Source organism: Lipophrys pholis (genome assembly GCF_963383615.2).
Source record: "Lipophrys pholis genome assembly, chromosome: 4".
Lineage (NCBI taxonomy): Eukaryota > Metazoa > Chordata > Actinopteri > Blenniiformes > Blenniidae > Lipophrys > Lipophrys pholis.
In genome coordinates this window covers 28,293,927-28,315,068 of record NC_137637.1, presented here as the reverse complement: position 1 = coordinate 28,315,068, position 21,142 = coordinate 28,293,927, and the positions used below count along the sequence as shown (strand labels likewise).

The 21,142-nt window shown below is 40.6% G+C and overlaps 2 protein-coding genes across 2 annotated transcripts in view; one reads left to right on the top strand and one right to left on the bottom strand.

The window, feature by feature from the left end:
• Positions 1-1,069: 1,069 nt before the first annotated feature.
• LOC308108244 (protein phosphatase 1 regulatory subunit 12B-like) lies at positions 1,070-7,305 on the top strand. The gene is made up of 7 exons (XM_080461053.1): positions 1,070-1,476; positions 4,197-4,213; positions 4,324-4,462; positions 5,275-5,376; positions 5,574-5,624; positions 5,696-5,746; positions 6,915-7,305. The coding sequence occupies exons 1-7, from the start codon at positions 1,375-1,377 to the stop codon at positions 6,999-7,001; spliced, it is 549 nt and encodes a 182-aa protein (XP_080317179.1). The 5' UTR covers positions 1,070-1,374; the 3' UTR covers positions 7,002-7,305.
• A 3,403-nt stretch (positions 7,306-10,708) lies between these two features.
• The window catches only part of syt2b (synaptotagmin IIb), a 31,382-nt gene continuing 20,948 nt past the window's right edge, over positions 10,709-21,142 (bottom strand). The window contains exons 2-9 of the mRNA XM_080461045.1: positions 19,889-20,123; positions 19,621-19,781; positions 17,265-17,387; positions 16,160-16,327; positions 14,924-15,091; positions 13,873-13,990; positions 13,283-13,416; positions 10,709-13,169 (exon numbers count right to left, since the gene is read on the bottom strand). Coding sequence (XP_080317171.1) covers positions 12,954-13,169; positions 13,283-13,416; positions 13,873-13,990; positions 14,924-15,091; positions 16,160-16,327; positions 17,265-17,387; positions 19,621-19,781; positions 19,889-20,099 — 1,299 coding nt within the window. The 5' untranslated portion in view covers positions 20,100-20,123 and the 3' untranslated portion in view covers positions 10,709-12,953. The remainder of the gene's footprint in view (positions 13,170-13,282; positions 13,417-13,872; positions 13,991-14,923; positions 15,092-16,159; positions 16,328-17,264; positions 17,388-19,620; positions 19,782-19,888; positions 20,124-21,142) is intronic.

The following is a 21,142-nucleotide window of genomic DNA, read 5'->3' as shown; positions in this document are numbered from 1 at the left end:
GGCCCACAAAAGTGTTCTGCCACCCATGAGACGACCTGTGACTTTAGGTGACACCAAAGTGTAAAAATAACAAAGAGGACTTTGACATGACTGCTGTTTCTAATTTATTCACTGGGGGGGGGGGGGGGGTTGCATTGTTTCATTAGGAAAGGGGAGAGGGTGACATAACAAGAGCCAGAGGTGAATTGCAGATGGCAACGATGCTCACAGCCCAGAGATCGACGACGCATCAGTGAAATCCTGTTATGTTATTTCTAGATTTTTGTAGGAAAAACATTTTCAGGATTCATGTGGATTTGTTTGTGTTAAAACGAAGACGTAACTCCAAAGTTTTGTCTTCGTCTTCCTGCAGTGCTTCCCCATTTGAGATCAAACCGGGGTTCTTCTAAACTCAACTGCAAATCATAATTATTTAACAACAAAAATATAGTGATTCATCCAAGAGGGAGTCCATAGTTCTCCCCATGAAGACGGGATTCCTCGTGAGTCAGCCCCACAACTCTCTCTCTCTCTCTCTCTCTCTCTCTCTCTCTCACACACACACACACACACACACACACACACACACACACACACACACACACACACACACACACACACACACACACACACACACACACACACACACACACACACACACACACAGTATTTATTTGGCTTGATAGGACATGAAGTACTACTTGCCCCACACTAACAGCCACCCTGACGTTAACGTAACCCTACCAAAATTGTTGAAGGGTTCTTCTGGGATTGACACCTTTTCTACGCACGATGACGCGAGTCTCTATGGGTCAGTGTGCAAACGCAATAGAAATCTCCACCGGTACGGGAAAACACAGTCACTGTTTCCTGGATTCTCCTCATAGTGGCCTCAGTGTTTGTCCCCACTGTGACACGAGTCCCCCATGGGTAAGTGCGCCCCCCCCCCCACCAGTATATTAAAACAAGGCACGCAAACACACACACACACACACACACACACACACACACACACACACACACACACACACACACACACACACACACACACGCACACGCACACACACACTGCCTCCTCCCACTTCCTCCTGAGCTCTCACACTTGTGCTGTTCTTTCACTCTCATCTGATATGCAATGTCTCACCATGACATGAAGATAACACTTGCATTGTTCAGTTAAACTGAGCAGGCAACTACATCAGATTTGATCTTTATCTCAGTCGGTAATTCCATTTTTTTTCCCCCCTCCACCTCTTTTTTGGTACTTTTTGGGATCTTGGAAGATTTTTATTTAGATCGAGAGAAAAAAAAGACCAAAAAAAAACAAAAAACTTTTTGGAAAGTACTTTGAACCCCAGTGCGGCTGCATGCAGTGGCTCCAGCAGCTCTGGAGAGATGTCATCTTTACTTTCTCACAGCAAAGATCAGCCACGCATCAGAAAGTCGCTCTCTGACTCTTGTCCAGCTTCATCCACGGCTGCCACCAAGAGCCTGAGGGTAAGGCCTAATTGCTTTTCATCTTTTCAGAGCCTGCGGAGTTAGAGGAAATGCCACAGCTGACAAAATGCAGACACAAGCCTGACGCCTCAGTCACTGTCAAATAAACATCTCAACAACAAGCCAAAGGGCTATTTCTGCAGATAGACAGAGCCAGCGCAGTCAGAGAGGTTTATTTGTTGCTGTTAACAATCTATTTTAGTCCGGGTAAAATCACACCACTACAACACAATTACAAAATGTATTGAAGGCAGATTTTCTCAAGAGAAACTGTTGGTTAACCCAACAGCTTGCTTATACATTTATCATATTATTTTGGTATAAACAGAAATTATTTTCAGATGGACATGTTTGCCAAACACACTGATTTCAAGGAGATATTGTTTAGAGTGAGTGAGAAATATCGGATTACGAAGTATTGTTTTAGAATATTATTATTTCAGACAGTATATCAAAGAAATGTATAATATGGGGTGATGTATATATTCTAAAATACCCTTCGATTCTGGAATGTCTTAGCCCTCATAACATCTGACCGGCTTCATGAAGTCAGAGTAACTTGTATAAACTGTGCAACAGAATTGCCTGTTGTTTTTTGGGAGTAGGATGGAGAAAACTTGAAAATCAGTTGTAATGAGTGGTTAGTTGTATTTGTTTATGCACAGCAAGACTACACTTTACACTGAGACACATCAGTGTGTGTGTGTGTGTGTGTGTGTGTGTGTGTGTGTGTGTGTGTGTGTGTGTGTGTGTGTGTGTGTGTGTGTGTGGGTTTGTGTGTGTGTGTGTGTGCATGTGCGTGAGAGAGAGAGAGAGAGAGAGAGAGAGAGAGAGAGAGAGAGAGAGAGAGAGAGAGAGAGAGAGCGAGAGAGCAGAGGGGTAAAAGACAGGATGACATGGAACAGAAAGGAGGGGGGACAGAGTGCTTCGAGGACCAGCTTGTGGGAACTCAGACACAGTATTTATGGATGTTTATCTCTCTGTTAGTCCTACGGGAAGCTCACATTTTCCACTCGGGAATAGTCAGGCAGCAGACAAAAAGTTCTTCATGGAGTTCTAGAGAGGCTGTAGGACATCTTAGAGACAGAGACAATCCTTTAAGGTACAAAGTAAAAAAAAAAAAATGAAAAAAAAAAAAATCCTGCTTTTCCATTAGCATCTGTTAATGTTATGTGTGATGTTGCTTAATCCAAACCAGAGATTTTCCCAAACTTTGTATACACAGCATCATTAATTACTATTTACAAAGCAAATCCAAATGTCCAGAATGAGCCTTTAAGGAGATGACATCAGAGTCTGGGGAGGATCCAGAGGTCCCATAAATGTCTGAACAGGAGCATATCACCATGTTTACACAAACGGTCTGTAACCAAAAGTCCTGTCTCTTTGCAGGAATTCACTTAGCACAGATACATCAATTTTCCTTTGGCTCGTCACTACTTAGCTCCTATTTTATGCCTGCTGAGGCTCATATGATAATCTCTGAAGAAAGACTTCAGAAAGTACAAATGTCCCCAGTTGGAGGGCTAGGCTTGGAAGGCCTTCCTCTGTGGAGTCTGTTGATTGACCTTGAACGCATCAGGCTATTCCGGTTCCCTCACGCCGTCCAAACACGTGCATTCAAAGCTAATTGGTCACTTTAATTTGGCCTAAGGTGTGAATATGAGTGTTTCTATATAGATCATTTTACTTGTCGATCGCAAAATAAGGTTATCTTTAACAGCGCAACACATGTCCACCATTACTTCATACAAGACAGCTTATTCACTTTTATCTCTCACACTTAAGTTTCCTGATCAAAAAGTGGAATTGAGACAAAATGAAGCCTACTTCCTCATTCTTCTGACATCACCGTTATCAATAAGATAATCTGATGATTTTCTAATGACCCTTTTTTCCTCTAAAATATCAGTATGATCTTTAACACGTTCTGAATCTGAGATTCATTTTCTTGCCTTCTCTCTTCACTTATCTCACGATGTATACATTCATAGCGTATATCGCTCTCTTAAACAGTGATGATTGTTGTTGTATTATGCTGCCTCTTTTATTTGACACAACATGACAAATGTTGTTGTTGTTTTTTGCGGGGGGGGGGCTGTTAACTTGCTTCTTGTTGGAAACATCCCAGCTCAGAAACTATACAATAACTTCGGCAGCTCCAGCAGGCAATAATGAACAACGTGCGACGGTCGCTGCCAAAGTTATTACCTTTTTTGGATGTGTTTAGTTATCTGTGCTACTCGGTTTATTTAAGGAATCATTTCCTCCCTCTCCTCGGTATTTCAGACGGCTGCAACCCTTTTCATGGAAAACTGAGAAATGCCTTGCTTGAGGAATACTTGGAAATGTCCCTTTGATTGCGTATAGATTCCGATGAAGTATGTGCTCGCTGACTCTCTTGACGTAATAAAATGTGTTCAGTGAGCTCTTGAAGTGCAAGTTTGGCTTTATGAGGGGGAGAAGGTCCCGCATGGTATTTATATTTGTTTTTACAGTGTACTGTACGAATACCACATCAAACAGCCTGTCAGATGTAAACGAGGTTAAGCTGTGCAGGGTCATCGTTTCTGCATCGACTCAAGCCAGGGGTCAAAACCGGGTTAGAGAGCTTGGGTGATGCACTGAAAGGTTTAAGTTGAGGTTAAGTGTTGAAATCTTGGTTTGAAGTATCGGGAATGTCTTGAAATCACTCTAATGTGTTTCTTTCTCTGTTGCAGCATGAGAAATTGACGAGGTAAGCGTTGTGTGATTGATTTAGCACCTCCGATTGACAAAATTAGACAGTTGACTATGATTGACTATGCCAAATGAATGGTTCATTCATACATACTCTGATGTCATAAGGTTGAGCTCATCTGGATCGTCCGATGTTTCCAACGACAAATCAACAAACCACGCAGAGTCCTACTTCTTACGGAGGGAGAACAGGCTATCTGCGAAGAAGAAGGCAGAGGAGGAGACGCTGAACAGCGATTATAAAAAGGCAGGCGAATCTACTTTGTATGTGTATTGATTGGTGCAAATTCTGGTTTGCGGAAAGAGTACACAACGGAAAAAAAAAGTTACTGATTTGGTGAGTGAGTTTGCACTTCGTTTATCCAATGGCACTTGCTCACTGGTTTCTTGAACATTTTTAAATCGCAACATAAATGATCATTTTTTTCACTCCCAACTGGGCTAATTCAAGATGTTACACTGAAATACCATCTTTAGGTTGGTAGAAAGAAAAGTTTTATTTTTTATTTTTTTGCGTGTGTCGAACAAAGGATCACTGGCAAACAGGAGTATTTACATCAGGGTTTTGTCTGCGTTATCATTTTGGTGTTTGTTTGCTTGAGTGATCAGGTGGAGCGCGGACCCCCTACAAGCCCAAAATGATATGTGGTACCATTTAAACTCATTTAAATTTTGATCTGATGAAGCTTCTCTGTCCCAAGATGCAATACTAAAGTCATAAAATCTAATTTCATGAATATCATACTGCTTTTAAAATGCAAACAAAGGGCGAAGGCAGGGTAAAAACACAGAGACAACACACACTTCCACCTAACTAAAGGTCACCAAGAAAGGCCCAACAACCTCCTCGCTGTGAGGCAAGAGCGCAGACCACCATGCCAACCTGAAGACTATTCCAAAAACAAATAAGTCACCCCAACGTCATACGACACACAGTGGTAGTTCGCTGTAATAGCTGGGCTACTCCCTATAAAACTACCACCTTTAAGCTACCACAAGCGTGCTTGCCTGTGTATAACAATAATCCTGTGAAAATCACAACAAGTGCTCGTTTTACAGATGTATGAAAAGGCTCTGGCTACAAATCAACGACTCAAGTCCAGACTGGAAACAAGTAAACAGGAGCTGACTGTGATTCAGAACCAGCTGCAGAGAGCGCAGGTACAAGTCCAGATTTATCACTGCCAATAAAGCAAAAAAACTTTGGCTGGAAACATCTAGAAGTTAAATCTGTATGACTGCTTCTACTATGTTGGGTATTTGCACCAGTGTTAAACAATTGGCTCAGTGTCATGAAAGCAATCCTGCGGTGTCAACAAACGGTGCTGATTGTTCTTATATCACAATATGTCTTTCAGAAGGAAGGATCGAGCGATTGCGGTGCCAACATGCTTGAAGCGGAAAAAAAGGTGAGGAGCCGTCATTGACTCCCTTTTCTTTCTGTTTAAATAATCATAATTTGTTCATTGAATGTTCATAGGAAAGTTGGAGCCTTAAAAAAAGGATATCAGATATGGAAGAACAGTTGAAGGTAATACTTTTCAGTTTTTCAGCTTTCCTACCCCGGTGTATTTTACTAACCTGCTGAGTTTATTTTAAACACAATGACGAACGGTCGATTTTCACAGTGCAAACACAAATGCAGCCACTTGATTGACAATTAAATCCAAACTATATAGAGTGTTTGTGTGCTGAGGTCTTGACTGTCACCATTAGTCTTTGTCGGGTGCGGAGTGCATGGCCACATTGACATGGGGACGGTCGAGCCATCAGCATCCGTCTGCAGTGAAACGTTTTACAAAGTGTCCCGTTTGGCCCCAGAGAATACAAACAATCACCTTTTGTTATCCGTGAACGAGAGGGCTAAACAAACAGGGGATGCTAAGCTGAAACTGGACAGTGGCAACAGAGGAGGGCTGTTACATGTATTAAAGCCTGATTCAGTTTTGTGTTTGTGTGACAGTAAACACAAGACGATCTCTGTGTGAGAGCGCGTGCCTGCTCCAATGTTGTGAGGAACTAAATCTGTTGGAGAAACTAGCAGGTCCCCATAATAAATGTGTTCAGACGTAAAGATTACTTACCGAGTGGACTGCACGAAAGTACCCCAGTATTACTTTGTGTTTGTGTACCCAATATTGTGACCCACTCGAGTTAGATTCGGAGTTTGACTGCACCCAGTGAAATTCTTTGTAGCTAAACAAATAAGAACTATTTCAACATTATTTTGCACGGTTAAAACTGCTCACGGACTAACTTGCTGACATATATCGACTAAGATGTGTATGAACTTAACCTGGCAGTCGTGTATACTAACTTGCAGAGTTTTCGTTAAGTTGTGAAATAGCTCTGTTGGACACAGAAGCTCAGTATTTTAGCTTTGCTAAATGCCAAATGTAAATAATCAGTTGTGCTATCGCAGTTGATCCATTGTGGTAGAGATTCATGTAGGTTTCATTTCAAAAAAATATGATGCTACTTTATCACAGATCATTATTTCATCTTGGACTGCAATGAACTAATTCTTCAATTAATCTAAAAATAAAAGCACAGCATGTGGCAAACCTTATAAATTGTATCTGATTTATGTTGCAAGATTTTATTTTTGATTTATTTTCACCATGTTTTCCTATTGACCGTAATGACATGCAAATGTTCAAGCAAGTGTCCACAGTTCTGACGTGTTCCTCTGTGCTCAGGTTAAAGCAGAGCTGAAGATGGAAAACCAGAGACTGAAGGATGAGAACGGGGCTTTAATCCGCGTCATCACAAAACTTTCCAAGTGAGACGGGAGGCAGGAGGACTCCTGAAGTCATATTTATACCTGTATTCTGTGTCCATTGAAGCATAAATCCACCCTGTACAAAGATCTAGGTGCATAGTTTTGGGAGACATTTTGGGGACTTAAACCCATTCAGATGGTGGTTGCTGCCCCTGAATAATGACAGAGACGCCTCTAAAAGGCAGCATTAATGCTTTTTATCACATGTTCGGTGTCACGAAGAAACTTCACAGGTGTCAAAACTGCAAATGTGTGTACAGTGGTAATACATTCCTGAAATAAATTATCATTTATTCTATTTACGGTATACTTCTCAGTGCCAGTTCTTGTCTTTCACGGGTTTTTCTACCTAAAGTGGAAATGTTAACCATGTATAAATCATGAGAGTGTCATGACGCACGTCCCTGCGGACAAATGTACAAAGAATCTTGCAGGTATTTGCACTGAGGTATTACCATGGAAACTGCATGCAGACACCGAAATCTGGCTCCGAACTCATCGGGGACAGCGAATGATAAATGCACTTGATGGCGTCGTCTCTGATTTGAAAGCTTGACCTTGACAGATGCTATCACAAATGGCAATACATTCACTCTCACGCAGGAAACAGGAATGCAATCGAAATGTTCAAGAAAAAAATTGCCAGAGAGAGAGAAAAATGTTTGCTTGGCTCAAAGAACAGCGGAGAAAAAGTAAAGCAAAGACGTGTTGGTAATGCCAGTGAAGGCATGACCTCAGTCTACCTGGCTTTTTGTTGTGATCCATCCATCCATCCTCTATTGATCTTTATCCGACCTCGGGTCAGCGGACACTGGAGCTGATCCTGGCTGGTGTGAGCCACGGCAGAGTACAGTCCGTCACAGGAATAACAAAGAAAGACACACACTCACATTCACATTCACACCTATGGTCAATTTAGAGTTACGAATTAACATTAGACACATGTTGAACAAAACTGGAGGATGATAAGAAAACCCACATACACAGAGGGAGAACATGTAAATCCCAAGGGCAAAGGTTATTCTATTATTGTTATTAACAGCTACAATAATGCATTTTTATTATTTTATTTACCGTACATGATTTGGCGTACATGAGTTGGCGAAAAAACTACAGCGGATATTCTGGCTATTCTGTGCAACAGAACAATGAAAGTGTATTCTACACAGCAGGTAAACAAACACTAATTATTGGAGGGAAAGCAGTTTAAAAAAAAAAAGAAGAAGAAAGAAACCAAAACACTTGATTTATTTATTCAACCATTTTTTTCTCCACCAACACACATAATAAGCTGAATACAGTTTTATTTAAATGTAAATCTATATTTCAGAAAGATGTTTCGATTTCTGCTTTTTATCATGTACATTTCATTTACCATCACAAGTAAAGAAAAAAAAAGATATTGTGGTTATTGCTGGGTTAAGTGGGGGAGCGTTTTGTTGTGATTAATGACTGTTTGAAATGGCTGGGTGTGAGAGTGGGACATACTGTGTGGTGAATTGCCTCGGAGCTGTTGTGCTTGATATCAACATTGAATGACTAATTGTTGTATAATACACGTTATATTTTCAACTGATATAGTCACCAATCCACCGCAGTCTTGATGAAGAATGGTCTGTCACACTTTGAATCATTTACATCAGCGCCACATATTTTCATCAGTCACTGATATTTCATCCAGGCTGATGAGAATATATGATTTCATAATATTTGATTAAGAGTTATATAAAATGTGTCTCAACTGCGTCACTGTGGAATTTACTGGAGAAGCTAAAAATTGCAGATCGCTTAAATCTAAATGAAAAATGAAAGAAGTAAAATCTACAAGCATAAATACAAAAGACAGAAATGAAAACATTAGAAAGCCAGCATGTGTCTGTGCAGTGGCTCATTAACTGTCCCAAACAGCAGTTCACTTTGACAGGTCATTTTTATTGCATAAGAAACAAAGCTGCTCAGTGTTTCCTGGGATATCTTTTGCGTATACGACGCCACCCACAGGCCATAAGTGGGAAAGCAGCCTGTAAAACCTATTTAAACAACACACAGCACAAGGCTACTTAAAATGTCTTTATTTCCTATGATTACATTTAGACAACACACAGACATGTCCTGATCACATCCCATATATTGGTTCCCTTGAGTATTTCAGTTCTACATAGAGTGACGTATGAAGACAAGAAGTTTCATCTTTTTTTTTGTTGTTGTTGTTGGCTTTTTTTTTTTTTTGCTGGAAAAACATGGATTTTTGTAAAGAACTAAATCATGCAGTTCACAAAAAGGCACAACCACTGACACACCTCTACAACAAGACGAAACAAGAGTCAAGAAAGACAGTCAAGCATTTCCTTTGTCTATGTTGCTCGGTTTGGTGAATATGTGAGTGACGAAGGGTAATAATCAGGTCTTTGGATGTTCTGTATTATGGCTACGTTCACACAAGAATATCCTGACGATAAAGGAATCATTACTGAAGCAGCAGGTTGGCAGTATTGCATCATGAATGTTAATTTTGCGCTGTTTGGGTCTGCTCTATGCTCAGGACCGCTCGTAAGACCAAGGAAGACAAGGATTTTGTTGCCTGCTTAGCAGAGAAGTGATATAATATATCAATAAATGTATGCAGATCTACGATCAAGGGCTCTATGGTTGGTCCTGCTGCAAATTACACGGCACAGCAAATTGAGAATGTGATGAGGAAGAGATACATTGAAGGACTTCAGCAGCACACTTAACAGAAAATATGTTAGGAGTCCTGACAAAATAGATCCTCAAATTGACAAAATGCGCAAATGAATCTCCGGTCCTCTTCTCAAAGAAAATGAGACAATGTAGATAGATTAAAATCCTTTAAAAAAGAAAAAAGAAAAGGATTGTATTTTTTAAAAACATTAGGATAGCTCATCTTCACGTGCCATGTGTTGCGAGTGAAGATCTGTCTAATAGCAAATGAGGTTGAGACAAGAAGCAGACGGGGGTTAAAAACAAACAAAACAACACGCCTCCCCACGTTAGAAATGTCACGACAGACACGGCGTCAATATCTCAGAGCATGCACAAGTGACAACAACACCAGCTCTTCCTATTGCAATCCATCAGTTAAAGTGCCCCTTCATTCATAAAATGACATGTGTAATGAAGAGCCTTATCAATGGACAGTTGAGAGGACAGCATCAACAATGTGCTGTGATAATGTTTCATACAACTAAAGACAAAGACAGTATTTATGAACACTGTGCAATGAATTGGAAATAGCTTGCACTGCTTTATGCAAACATGAGAAGAGCTTGATTCTTTGAATTGCAACAAGATGAGGAGGTCGAGACAAACGAACAAAAAAGAGCTACAAGTCACTTTTGTCATCTATATTTAACTAAGACTTACTACTCCTCTGGCAGGATTAAATGAAGGAAACACTTACGGTACACTGAGTTATAAAAATTAAGGAGCCGGCAAATATTCTCCTGTGTTGAAATATGTACAATCTACTTGTTGGTGACCAAAACCTACTTTTAGAACAAGTGCACGCAGAAATGAACAGTAGTTTCATGACTTGTAGCCCAAGAATACGTCAACAGAGTTCCAGCAGAGGCGGGGGACACACACAGTGATGGTAAATCAGACAGTCATGCAGCATCATGGAAACTACATGGATTCTCAAACATGACACACAGAGCAACCCTGACTTTCTTTTTTTTTTTTATTATCATGGAGTATCAATGTGGATTATTCAGACATTCAGTCCCATTCAGCAAAAATACATACACTTTGCAGTCAGTGCATTCTGTTTTTTTTTACTCTGTTTTATTATCAAAAATGACACAGAACACAAACGCACGTACACAATAAATTTATGATTTTCCTCTTTAAAACATGCTACTATTTACATCATCTTGTAAATACATGCTGTAGCCTATTAACAGATTTGCGCGATGCATAACGTTAACAATAGAAAGAAGTACTGTGGATGAACCAATCAGAGCGCTGCTGGTTACCTTCTTCACAACACGTCTGCTGACAGTATGGATGCAAAAAAAGGTTTTTCAACAGTTGAATCCTTTGTTCTGATATTGTAAGTATTTCTAAAGGTCTGATGTTATGAGTAAAAAAAAACCCTGATAAATCTGAAATATTTTACTGTGAAAATGCACGTGAGTCGACATCAGCATCAAAAATGACTATTTTAGTCTTATGAAATAAGAGAGAACTACAGAAAATATTAAATAATATTGTGTTTCTTTTTTATAAACTAAGACAATTTTCATTTTCTGGAGCAGATTTGGAGTGTTGGAGCAACAGAAACTAACAATTTAATCATTAATGTAACCTTAATGTGTTTTAACTTTATATGTTTTCAGGCTCCAACTACAGCAGAACAACTCAGTGGAGGATCAATGTGATAATTCTCAGAGTAAAATATTTCACATTTGTAAATCACGTGACAATTATTGTTTTGAGCTTCCTTTTTTTTGCCTCCAAACCTCAGTGACACATGCGTCTCGGATGGACGTCTTAACACCATCATGTTGCAGCACTTTGGCTCCCGGGATCACTAAGCTTGTGTTTTAACTGAACGGTTGGCACAACATCAAATACTGCGAGGCATGATACATGCTCGATTCTGCAGCTCTATTTGGTTCAAGCGAATGATCCAGGCCATGTGTGTCGTAGTGTACTGTGGTGGATTCTATGTTTCGGTGTCGCGGTGGCCGTGTTAAGACTCTACGAACTTGCATTTTTATAGTGGAATTCACATTCTTTCCAAAAGTGAAGCAACGGCTTACATCTCAGCTTCAATTCTCTATAAAAACATCTCGTCTTTGATAGAAATCCTCACGTTTTATCATCCTGAACTACTGAAGTGGACTGCAAGGTAAACTGCAACTTCATTCTAAGAAATAGAATAGTGGTAATGGAAAATAAAATGATGGCACTGTTTTATTTTCTGTACGCAACAGCAGGATTAAAAGAAGTGAAGCCAGAATTGTTTTGAACATCATAGGTAATCCCTCTAAGGTCCTTACTTATTCCAGAGATGAGTAAGGTTTTACATCCAAGTGGTCAACCCATCTCCAGCCAGGTCTCAGGCGGCACTTTCACAGTGTCCCTGACAGCGTTATGAGTTTGAGCTGCACTAGAAGGAACAGTGAAACCTGCCGCGCGTCTCGAAGTGTCGTATCAGGAAGGCACCCTTGTACTCCTGCCATACATTACATCTGTCTGCAGACACAGTAATGCGTGTTGAACCTAAATGCATAGATGTGCCGTCATGGCAACGGAAAAATAAGCAAACTGAGGCGGGACGACCGCGTCGCCCCTGCTCTACTGCATCCTGCTGCACTCTTCAATCGTCAAACGCGAGCTGAGAAAATAAAAACTTTATTTCGACCGTATGGTGCCCCGTCAGTCGCTGCAATCGGCGAGCTTGAATCTTCTTGCTTAAATAGACTTAAACTGACTCTAAGGAATAACCCAATAATACAGAACTTTCTATTGCATGTTATAGCACACTTATTAGCGAGATACACTACTGGGTGTGGTGAATGCAGAGCAGTGGGGGAGGTAAGTAAAGCATGCTCTATAAACTAAACTAAAGCTTTTTATCCAGCATTGTCTTCGCCGAGACGTTCACGCAGTGTCAGCACCCTAAGAATCAGTTTTCTAAGTCTCTCCAAATGAAAGAAAGACCCAAAGTCAATCGTTCATGACCCGGTCACCCAATAACTCAATGCCACTCTCCACAGCATACACTAACGTGTAAAATGTGATGCTTGAAAAGAGTTTCTCTCGACTTAACCATGGATGAGCAGATATTTTAAGATGTCTCTTTTTTTGCTGAGCAGGATTCATGACACGCGGTCACGTGTTAAGTCATAGGATTCATGCAAAGTAAGGGGAGAAGGGAGCGAGGGGGTTGGATTTCTGAGTTAGTGCACTAGCTGGTTGGTGGCGCATGTTACTTCTTGGCATTCAAGGATGCCAGCTGACCATCGATATCCTCCTCTGGCTGCAAAACATGCCACTGGGCGATGGGACGGCGTGGATTCGCCAGCATGTCGGACCAGTGCTTCAGCCCTAAGCCGGTCGCCTTGCTGCCCACGAAGATCTTCCCGATGGCGTCGTTCTTACCTATCTTGTCATAATCGAACACTGTGACGGCCACCAGGATTTTCTGAGAAGGGAAGAAAGTGAATGGCTTGTGAACTCTTTGCCGTTACCTCATCGTCCATGGCGAGTCGAACACACCGGCGAGGGCTGAAAGGTTGGGGATGACTTGTACTGTACCTGCATTTGTTCCAAGGGGATTTCAAAGCTGAAAGATTCATTATAATATGGATTCAGGGTGTTCTTTTTCACTGTGGTCTTCTTTTTCTTCAGGCGTTTACCCCCCTGCAGCAGCTGGATTTTTACATAAGGATCTGGAAACGGTAGCAGTATGATGAATAAGAAAATGGGTTATACATTATTATTATTACTAATATCCATGATGTTTTGTGCTTTTTGGTTCTGTTTTTTTGCACGAGGGGAATTAAATTTGTAAACATATCTTTGTAATAGGTGTATAAACATAAAAAGTGGGGGGTTTTTTTGCTTTTAAATGGAGCAACATTTGTAAACAACATGTAAATCCCAAGAAATGTGGGCTGCTTCCATGAGTTTACTCCGCTGTTGCTATAAACTTTTGCTTTGAGCTTCTGGGTTTTCCAAACCAGCCAAATGCCAATTCTCCTTCTTCATACGATATGAATCATATCCTTTCTATCCAAGGAAAAGAGCTTTTAAACAAATGAATGCAGATTCCACCCTTGTCACAATTTAAAAAGAAAAGCAGCAATTTACATTGTGACTTTGACTTAATCCTTCTATTTATCTACCCGATAAGCCGCAGGCGTCCATCTTCTTCAGGTTCTTTGCCTCCAGGATGCAGACGGTGAGCTTCCCAGCCGTGGGGACGTAGCGGAGGGAGATGCAGATGTCTCCCAGTTTCTCGGGCTGAGCATCCGACACAGAGAGAGAGGAGACAGAAGTGACAAACGCACACGTTCACCAGACAGCTGTAAACAGCTCGCTCCATGACAGGTTGATGCAAAACCCTCTCGGCTTCTGGCTGCTGTATTTCCTAAATTACGCTCTTGTTTGTGTCCTTGTGGCAATATCGGCAGTATACCCGCTTTGAGTGGCACAGTGCTGTAGGGATTTATGACATATCTGGGGAATCAAAGTCAAAACCTTCACAGAGATGTGTGAGGAGATTATTTGAACTGATCTACATAGAAATTCTTGTTACGATACACAGAGCGCAGTGGCTTCTGGCTCCTGTCTGCTCTCTCCTTGCTTCAATCAATTGATTGCGGCTGGAGCAACATCTGAGTCTGGATTTCTCGTCTTTGTTTAGTCGCGTCATGTTTTCATCATAATGTAAAGAGCTTTAAGTAGACTTTGCTGTCATAAGTACTATTACTGTGCGGCTACATGAAATACAACCGGTTGAGGGTTTTTTTTTGTTGGGATCCTCTGACCTAATGGAGCATTAGTTATCGATTCTAGAACATTAAGTCATTATTTAGACAGCTCAAACAGAGGAAATCATAAGAGTGCAGTAATGAATTGCCTTTAGTTTGAAGTAAATCAACGTCACTGCTTTTAACAGAAGATTTCGCTGAATATTTGCAAATGTCGGAGCAAGCTTTTTAGAAATAAACACCATGTTTGATGTTATCATGTTTACAGCAGCCACATGGTATATTCCAAAAATTCTCTATTCATATCAGTGAAGAAGCATAAAGGTGACTGCAGTGTTTCTGACAAACTAATAATTAAGGCGTATTACTCGTCAGTGATTGTTAGCAGCTATTGTGTCAGTGTCGGTGTCAGTGGTCTGTCCTTAAAAACGACAGTGTTCGGCAGTTTAATTCTCCGCAGCACCTCCTCCTGATCGGCGCTGTCCAGGTCCCGCCATTCCTCTATTGGCCGTCCGAGGTCGATGGTGTTCATCGGGATCTTCACCTCTCCAATGACGTCATGTTTGGAAAATCGGTCGTAGTCATAAACAGACATCACCAGGGTCTTTCCACCGAGCTCCTCGTAGGGCACCTGACCAACAGACACAAAGCAGCTCTTGAAAAACTGCCCATACTGTCAAATAAAATCCTTTAAGGTGCTTCAAAGAGTTCTTAATTATTACGGAACGTTGACATGATGTTTCCCAACCCCAAATCTCTTTGACCAGCAGAGGTAAATGTGCTCACAGGTAACAACAGACTGAAGACTAAATTGAAGTCATCAAATGCCTCAAAAAAAACAGTGACAGTACCTGGTGTCTGGTGCAGTTTTTCACCTATTTTCATATTTCTAAATGTATATTTATGACAGATATGAAGTAAAAGATTAAATGCCACCTTGGTCAAACACGACTTCACTACAGTGCACTCAACAGATGAATCTTATAGACATATTTATTTTAAACACACCCTGTGCTTATGGGAAGTTATATTTAAGATACTTTTATTCGTAAAGTATACATTATATAGTAGGTCTGTGGTACTCTACAGCATGTAGCCGATCTTGTGATAGTTTTCAATACTAGAAATGGTTGAGTTTATGTGGTTTTGACCAGTTTAATATTGTATTAAATGTAGCAGATCTGCTTTTGTATGAAAGGCACATAAAGGTGTTGATACACACTGTCATGATCATAACATATCATTCGATCACACATTGATTGAAATCTGTATTTAGTATTTTGATGAGCGCTTTCTAAATGGACTAAACTACATATTTACAAAATTTATTAATAAATATATCACATGTCAGGTCACAGCACACATTTAGGAATTTCTGGGGCTGCAAATTTGCAGACTGGCAGAGTTTCCAGCTTGACCCAGAGCCACTTGTACAGTCTCAGTGGGCCTTATTAGCCGGGACAGGACGGAGCAGCATGGAGGCTGCACAGGCCAGCGGGCGCACACAGATCCAGACACTCCTGACAAGACACAGTCGGCCCTATTATACTTGGCACACTGGGAGGAAGGCACAGGGGGTTAGGATGACCATGTGTGTTTTTTCTTCTTTAAATATGAACTTGTTCATCAGCACTACCACGTGTGTAAGGTTGTTCTTTTTTTTCTTCTTCTTCACCGGATTTCACATCTTACAACTCACCTTAAAGACAAACGTCTCATTGAAGACCGGATTCAGTGTCTTCTTGTGCACTTTCGTGTCGTACTTTTTCTTCTTGTCGGGATGGAGGCTGACTTTAACGTAGGGATCGGAGGTTCCACCCGAGTCCATGGACATGAGGTCTGCAGCCTGGAGGATGCCGACGGTGAGCTGTGTGCAGAGAGGTGGAGAGGTGTAAGCAAGAAGGGTGCCAGATTTCACAGAAGGGAAAAAAAAAAGAAAAGAAAATGGTGCCGCGGTCACTGCCTCAGACTGGTTATATTAAAGCCCCTGACAACTTGAGCCCAGCAATCAATCAGGACAAGTGTCTTGGCTGACTGGAGACAGATACTGAGTGTCAGAGGGTTTTCTTCAAAGTCACACCAGTGTCAGAGTGAGGAAGCTTCTCAGAGGTATTTAGGCTGAGGTGAAACTGCATTGTTTGTACATAATGTGAACACATAAAATGCAGGAAGTTGATGAGGGTTCCTGCTGATGTCATTTCTAGGATTTTAATCCAAAATGTTGAGGATAATGAGTGAACAACGAAATGTGATGTCGGTGATAGTAGTGGCTCGGTTTGTAGAGCCAAAATCATCTTTCGATCGCAAAGGTGGTGAGTTCAAGTTCACATGCCCACATGTTGAAGTGTCTTTGAGCAGCATACTGAAACCTGATCAGCCTCCCAATGGAAACTGATCCAGCTGCATGGCATCCTTCACCTGCTTTATTTTCACTTTACAAACACTTTAAGTAGTAGAAAGAAGAAAAAAGAAAACCCCATGCTCTTGCTGTACAAAACAATATATATATATATGTTTTGAAAAATATGTATGAAAAGCTCAATATTTCACAAAAACAAAACTGGCAAAGGGAGTAAATGCAACTTGCAACTTGGAGTTGCTGTGTTTTTACCCAAGATGCCTGTTTAACAGCTGAGATGTGACTCCAAATATGTTTCTAATTACATAAAATGTCAGTCGAATAGAAAATGTGATTAAAATGCAATATGTGGAACATGATAAAAAACAGTTATAATTGTTGACAGTTCGTTGTCTTTAGGACGAACACCAGATATAAGGATATATTTCGGGGAACAGGCACAGACCTTTGTATTCTCAAAGTCATAATCTATTGAGTATTGCAGTTTCCCCAGTTTCTCCTGCTCTTTCTCCTCTTCCTCCTTCTCCTCCTCTGTCAGTCCGGTCTCTCCTTCATCATCATCGTCATCCTGTTGTTTCTGTGGAGCAAAAGCAGCAAAAACCAAACATGGCATTAACAGTCGGAGCGTCGGCATTGAGGATCCAGGGCTCCCTATAACAGCCAGCATGCCACAGACACCGGAGCTCCAGGAGTTTTTAATGTGGGAGATACACGTTTTTGGTTACTGCTTACCTGCACAGCACCTGATGATAAAAACCCAGCATGTATCATTCTATCTTTTGCAATCAGAGGACTCCCTGCTGGTAATGTTTAAGTAGCTGTTTTGTTTTTTTTTTTGCTTGTTTGTTTTTTTTAAATAAGTTTGTACACCTCATCTTCTCAGTGCTTTAGGATCAGTGGGCAAATTCCTTCATCATGCTCGCGCAGTACAGTGACAGCCAGAGTCAGTGGAGGCATTGCATGCTAGTTCCACTAAAAGGGGTAAAAATAAGCACCGCAAGCTTCCAACAACGTCAAAAGATTTGAGCTCATTTGTTAGAATAGGATAAAAAAAATGTTTAGGGCCAAATGAAAATTGAAGATAAATGTTAGAGTAAAACCCCTAAGGAACTAGCCTACAACTACAGATTTCAGTGCATAATCAATCATAAGACGAAAGTGATATAATATTCAGAGCAAGGAGATATACCATATTTGAAAGGACCCTGAAATGGATTAGTCATTTTACACTCTGCAGTAAATAGATATAATAGCTTGTATTACTTCAGATACATATTTCAATCTTCTGCATGTCTTATCTTAATTTACACGGCTGAAGAAATATCCCTGACACGGTAAATTGTTCAGCATTAAAGGGCAGAGCCAGCTATTTGCTTATCGTAAAGTCTCGCTGCTGCAAGCCTGCTATTGAATGTGTCCTCCTCTTTGTCAAAGTGACCTTGACTTTGTAACATCATAATTGTTTTCTTTTGGGCCATCCAGTGTCTCTACAGCCTCCCTCCTCGTCGGGTATTACAATCAAAAAGAAGTGATTTGCGTGTACAGTATTTGGCTCATCATGCAGTTTTATCATCACCGTTTCCACGTCTCCCAAACAACCAACCATGCCCTTTATCACATGCATAGATTAATAATGTTAACAATGTCTTGCATTTCCACTTTTTTTTTTTTTTTTTTTTAAATCCAATACTTTGCATATTGGTGTGAGTTACAGTTACATTGTCCCAGGAACAATGTGTTAGATGGTCAGACTCTCCTCTCTGGGGTTTATGGAGCACATCATAGCTTTCCATTGTTTCATTCTCAGGCTATCATAACAAAATTTAAAAACAAACCAAAAAACAAATATAGGAGAGATTAAAAAAAAAAAACACAAAAAAAAAAAAAAAAAGAAAGAAAAAGCAAGAGGAAGCTACGAATTTCATTCCATGAAACCCCCCTCTGCCCAGGGGGCCAGAGAGCATCAACGTGAGCTATCCACCTACCGTAGAGCGGGAGTCCACCACAGTCAAGAAACACGAGGCACACACAAGACAGACACCAAGCGGAAAAAAAGGAGGAGAGCAGAGAGAGGAAGAGATTCAACTCACGAGACACCAAACACACTACCAAAAGAGAGGCAATCAACACCACCGCCACCACAATTATGATGAGGAATGACACGCCTGTTCAAAGCTCGCAGCAATAAATCCAGCATCGTGAACACAAGCAATTGATTACTTTAATTAACTGTCACTGGATTGCAAAGCAAACTAAAGTCATGCAAGCTGATTAGATAATTTTTTTTTTATTTTTTTCACAAACACATATCATCCAATTGATTGCACTTTGGATCCAAAAGTTTTCCTACAAGATTTGGATCTTCATTCATGAATGTTCATGATAAAAAAATCAATTTTTCTTTACGCCTGCAGCTATGAGAAGACAAAAACTTGCCACGTCATGATGCTCATTATTCACTGCTGCCTTGTTACAAAGCGTGTCATTTTTCACCATGACCCACAATGGAATACACCACACATCTAAACAACCACAACATCGAATAAATGAAGAGGGAAGAGAGCTCTCCTTGTGTCCTCTACAGCCTGGGCTAAAAAAGCTGCTGGTAAAAGATCAAATTTGGTTAGCCACAGTCATAAAAAAAAAAAAAGAAAAAAAAAAAAGCTCAGCAATAAAAGTCATGAATAAGCATTGGAAAATTAGACTGATAAATTCTTGTGGAAGAGAAGGGAAAAATAAGTCTTCATAAACGTTCTGTTCCAGTTGGTAATTCAGCAAGTAGGAAGCACGAGGCATCATACCTCACCACCCTGCATGTTCTTCATGTTGAAACCATCCTTCCCCTTTTTTCCTTTTTTGTTCTTCTTCTTCTTGCAGCAGCATTTTTTGATTATGCAGAAACAGCAGGTCAGGATGAGCAATGCGGCCACCACAGCGATGGCAATCAAAGCCCAGGGAGGGACTGTCGGTTTTAAAACAAAGTGACAGAAAAGTGAGAGGATTACATTTTTTCCAAAAAAGGGCCGCCATGTAAAGATCCGAGTTGCGATGTTCTGAGACGCTACTCACGTGGGATTTTATCAATTTCATTCAAGAATTTGCTCTTGATCTCCTCGAACATGTCGTTCTTATTGATCTCTGTGTTGTTCCCGGAGCCGGAGGTTTCGGGGGCGGAGGTGGAGATGACCCCCATGGTGGGAGCCTCCGTCATGGTGGCGGCGGCGGTGGTGGGCTCGGCAGCCGCCACGCCCTGCGGCTTCCTGAACAGGTTGAACTTCATTGTCAAAGACTAGGTGCAGCGTCCCTGAATCACAACGAGATCGGACAGAAGAAAGAAAGAAAGAAAGAAAAAAACTTAGAGATGAGATTTGTTGGTGAAAGAGCATCAAAGTACAAACAACTAATTCTTAATATTGTTGATTAAATATATTTCTACACACTGAAGTTGGTATCATTGTGTAAAAGTTGGATTGCTGGTTCGAAGCAACCTATTATCAAGCGTTTGAGAATATTACGAACCTGATTATTGTTAATATAATGAGAACAAGAATAGTGGTCAATGGTGGTCAATTATTTGATGTATTGAGAATAAGAATAAGCTGAAATTGAGTTATGTCCTGAGTAATAACTTAAAAGCTTGAGAAATACAAATGCGGCAACAAACCTTTGACCCTTTTGAAACACTTAAAAAAAGAAATGTGTCCATTTGCAAACTCACAATTGGTAGGAAAACTTAATTTGCTCTCGAAGATGAAGACTTTTTAACAGAAATACAGTTTGAAATGTTCCATTTCAAAGGTTTCGTTTAAGGGTAAAGCTTTGCAATATGCTCTCTCAACGGAGATGGCCTGAAGCAGATAATGTGTGAGTCACCACACTCAACCATGTTAATTCTTGATTAAAAAGAAACCAGCTGTGTGAATAAGCATAAATCCTCTGAGAGACCTAATGGGACATAAAAGCCACAAAAGTGGAAATCTGAACCAGTCATTATGCCGATGATGTCAGAATTTACAGACAGAATGGGCAGCAAGTGAGGCGATTATCTCTCCTCCAGAGCTGAAAGAGACCCACAGATAAAAAAACAAAAAACAAACCTGCATCTCAACAGAGTTGTTAAAGAATAATGGAGTGAGAAGTCCGGCAGATTTCTGAGAGATAACTCAGCGTTTTAAGAGACAGAAAAGAAGATTGGCACTTCCACAATATCGTCTTTATAGGTGAGTCACTGAAAATGCAACTGTTTGAGAACGGCCCCCAAGGTGGAACTTTTCGAAACACGCCTGTGTAGACGGGAGAAAACTATACTTTTTCCAAACGTTG